This window comes from Borostomias antarcticus, assembly GCF_949987555.1.
Source record: "Borostomias antarcticus genome assembly, chromosome: 11".
Classification (NCBI taxonomy): Eukaryota; Metazoa; Chordata; class Actinopteri; order Stomiiformes; family Stomiidae; genus Borostomias; species Borostomias antarcticus.
The window spans coordinates 1,974,599-1,978,651 of record NC_140244.1 but is presented as its reverse complement, the minus strand read 5'-3'; the positions used below and the strand labels follow the sequence as shown (position 1 = coordinate 1,978,651).

Below are 4,053 nucleotides of genomic sequence, written 5' to 3'. Positions count from 1 at the left end.
CCGATCCATGAATCAATCGTTCAGATCAGATCGGCAGTGCTGCATGCATGTTACAACATCATTGTTAGCTTTATTAACATAACCATAGCCTACATTTATCTCTCTAACGTTAGGCTATCCATCTTACACCAGTCGGCCATTCGATAGCTAGAAGCGGTCAACGCCAACGTTGACTGAAAACACCCAAACTCAGTGTATCGTTTCATCTTCATGCTACACATCAACTCCTTTACATTGTATGTGAATAAATTCCTGTTATTCTAAAAATATCCCATTTCTGTCCATTCCTGGAAAAGGCTAATAATTGCTGTCAAATGATCACTCCAGTTTATCACCGTATCCCACTACCATTTCAACTATGCACAGGAGGTTGTCTTGTGGTCATTTTCATTAAAAAATGTGAACTTTTTCGTGGACGCGCGTCGGCCAGAGAAGCTCAACTGCGCAAGTCAAAAGTAACCGGAAGGCCAGAAAAGCACAACTGCGCAAGTCAAAAGTAACCGGAAATAGTCAAATGACTACAAATTTTGCCAAGATGGCGCGGTTCAATAGGGCTTCATTGTTGATAGCCGCCAGTGAATGGAGTGGCTGTATCCAGTTTATATAATACATCCATGCTCTGCAGGCCCGGAGACTTCGAGGGGGCGGGTCAACTGTCAATCAATTTTTACTTTGACCAATCAGAGGCTGACAATCGTCTTGTCAATCAAAAACTCATTTCGCCTGAAACGGTTGAATCACTTTTTATTTGGCGAATCGCCTTTCTCTTAGGAGAAGGGGTGTGAGACGCAAAGCTCATTAGGTGGGCTAGCTTGCAGAAGAACAGAACAACTTGTGATATTCCCACTATTTCTTTCTTTCTTTCTTTCTTTCTTTCTTTCTATCTTTCTTTATTATTATTCTCCCCACTTTTTTGAACCTTAACTAGTTCTTCATACTTTGTGCCAGAAACTTCATTCAAACTTTAAAATGTTCATGACGTTTAGCTCTTGAACGGATCCATTCAGATTTTTTATATTTTTTTGTAGTTTTTTAGAAATTTAACTTTAAAACTATTTTTTTGTCCCATTGAAACTGCTTGAAATGCTTTTGGAATGTTCAGAAACTTCATGTTTTTAGAGTGGTGGCAGCAGTTGCTTTAAAAATATTCACACATTTTGTAAACTGCTGGCACTCCTACAGTTTTGAAAGCTCACACACATATTATACATCAAAACATTCACACAACTGTGCTGATTCGTACAATGTAAGTATCTAAGCTGTGTGATTTATAGTTTTCGCTGTATGGCGATTTGTTCGGCAACTGCGCTCCCCATTGAAACGTATGGCAATGCTAATTTTGCATTTTTACCCTTTTCTTACTTGTCGCCATGCCTACAGTGTTTAAGCTATACGAACATATTATCCATAGAAATGTTCTGCAAGTTCCAGGGCTGCAATCATCTCCATGGACAGCATCATGAAGTGCGACGTTGACCTCCGTAAGGACCTGTACGCCAACACTGTGCTGTCTGGAGGCACCACCATGTACCCCGGCATCGCTGACAGGATGCAGAAGGAGATCACAGCCCTGGCCCCCTCCACCATGAAGATAGAGGTGAGCTGACTGGTCCAAATGACACCTACACTTAAAATGCCCTGTACTCTAGTGTGGACCTGGTCCATTCAATACTTGAGGTTGCAGTGACCAAGTTATGAATCTCCTTCATTCTTGACTAACTCATTCCTCTCCTCTCCAGATCATTGCCCCACCAGAGCGCAAGAACTGTCTGGATCGGAGGCGCCATCCTGGCTTCTCTGTCCACCTTCCAGGAGATGTGGATCAGCAAGCAGGAGTACGATGAGTCCGGCCCCTCCATCGTCCACCGCAAATGCTTCTAAACAGACTGTTCCTTTTTTCCCCCCCCGACCAAACGCCCAACAACGACTTCAGCTCTGCGCAGAAACCACACACACTCATACACACACTCAGGCGCAGAGCCTAGACGACGTCTCCCATTGGCATGGCTTCAGTTATTTTTGGCGCTTGACTCAGGATCTAAAAACTGGAACGGTGATGGTAATGTTTGTTATTTTTTTGGCTAAATAAAAGCACCCCAAGGTTCTACAGTTCCATCTGAGGACTTTCTTTTGAGTCATTCCAAATGTTTGTTAACTGCATATTGTTCAAACACATTTCCAAATGTTAACTGCATTGTTCAGACATGTATTTGCCTCTGAAGGCTGCCCAGTGGTTGGAGCATACTTAACATGGTTGTAGTATCGCTTGTATGTAAATTATTTCACAATGTCTGGGTTTTTTGTACTTTCAGCCTTAAAAATATCTTGGTCCTGTTTAATTTTTTTTGTTTTTGTTATGCAAAACCCGAGCGTGACCTGCTCTCCCTGTAGGAGGTTCCATCCAAGGGCGGCTGGGTGAAGGGTGACATGGGGTGCCAGACTGGTGGGGCCAACCTGTACACTGACTAAACTATCCCAATAAAGTGCACATGTGTTCCGACATGAATTTACTGCCTCTTGAGTCCTTTGTAACTATCTGTTGGAGCTGGTTGTGGGTAGTCTACTGTAGATGGGGTTGTTAAAGTTCTTATTTAGGATTATGGTGTCTTAAGTCTAATTTACAGAAATACCTTTGTATTTTTGGTTGTCAGTCAAATAGGTATACATGTAATTCTGAAGCTCGTGTATGGTACACTTCAGCCTCAGTTTCTGTACAGTGAAGACTCACTACTACAGCCTGTACTTCCGTGAAGACATCTGAGTCATCCTCCAGACCAGCGGGTCTCTCCAGACTGACCCCGTCAGGAATCTGTTCTAGAATGTCTCGCCCTCTGCTGTGGTGGAATCGTAAAGGTCATCAGTTGTGAGTTTCTAGGGTTGACAGTGGTATGTCAGAGGCTTACTGCTGGGACTAATGCAAACAACATGGCTGCTAGGCCTGTAAGCTGAGGAGGAAATGGCCTCCACATGATACCACCCTCTCTGGTTCGTGTAGAGAGACGGTGTCGCGTTGCTGGCATCCCAACACCAAACCTTCGAACAAACAAATCCTACATAATGCCTCGGAGCATACAGCAGGTAGTCTTTGGATGCCAACGTGCAAGGGGCATGGATTTGACCTAACCCTACCACGCCCTCGTACACAGTGCTGTAGTTGGCTAGTTTAGACAGCAGATGGCACCACATGCTTGTGTCCGCTGAGAGACTGCTGTGGGGTGTGTTCAGGATTATGCATAGCACAATCTCTCACACACAATACTACTGTCCCCCCAGCCAAGGAAGGGCAGGAGTGGAAGGGGGGCAAAATGTTGCAGCTGTTGATTTAGTCACATATCCTGACCAGAGTTAAGAGTTCTACATAAAATCATGCCCCAGGGGTCTAGGAGAATGTCATTACATTAAATTACATTTCAGAGTAAGAGAGGCTAAAAAGCATCATAGGAGAGAGAACATTCTACGGACATGCTACGACATCCACAGCAGACACGGGGGTATCTATCGGACTCCGGGAGGTCTGCTGGTGACAGTGGGGCATCCACTGGACCTGGTTAGAAGATAGGAGGGAGAGAGAGAGGCACTAGTGAGAGGGAAGGCAGAACAGGGTTAGTAGCACATAGAGCCATACAGACCACACAGATATTCTAGACGAGGCATCGCAATCCAGTCCGTTGTCCACCGGTCCGTTTCTGTCATGATAGAATATATACTAATTCCCAGTGCCCATGGGGACATTGTGGTTTGTTCTATTCATTCTATCTATCTATCTATCTATCTATCTATCTATCTATCTATCTATCTATCTATCTATCTATCTATCTATCTATCTATCTATCTATCTATCTATCTATCTATCTATCCATCTATCTATCTATCCATCTATCTATCCATCCATCTATTTATCCATCTATCTATCCATCCATCTATCTATCCATCTATCTATCTATCTATCTATCTATCTATCTATCTATCTATCTATCTATCTATCTATCTATCTATCTATCTATCTATCTATCTATCTATCTATCTATCTATCTATCCGTCCCCAGTGAAGAC

General features: G+C 43.3%; 1 protein-coding gene across 1 annotated transcript; it reads left to right on the top strand.

Moving 5' to 3' along the window:
* The first annotated feature begins 1,457 nt into the window (after nt 1-1,457).
* Nucleotides 1,458-2,442, top strand: LOC311315236 (actin, alpha skeletal muscle-like). The gene is made up of 2 exons (XM_084445853.1): nt 1,458-1,597; nt 1,740-2,442. Exons 1-2 carry the CDS (start codon nt 1,460-1,462, stop codon nt 1,842-1,844), a joined length of 243 nt encoding a protein of 80 aa, XP_084301979.1. The 5' UTR covers nt 1,458-1,459; the 3' UTR covers nt 1,845-2,442.
* Nucleotides 2,443-4,053: the final 1,611 nt, after the last annotated feature.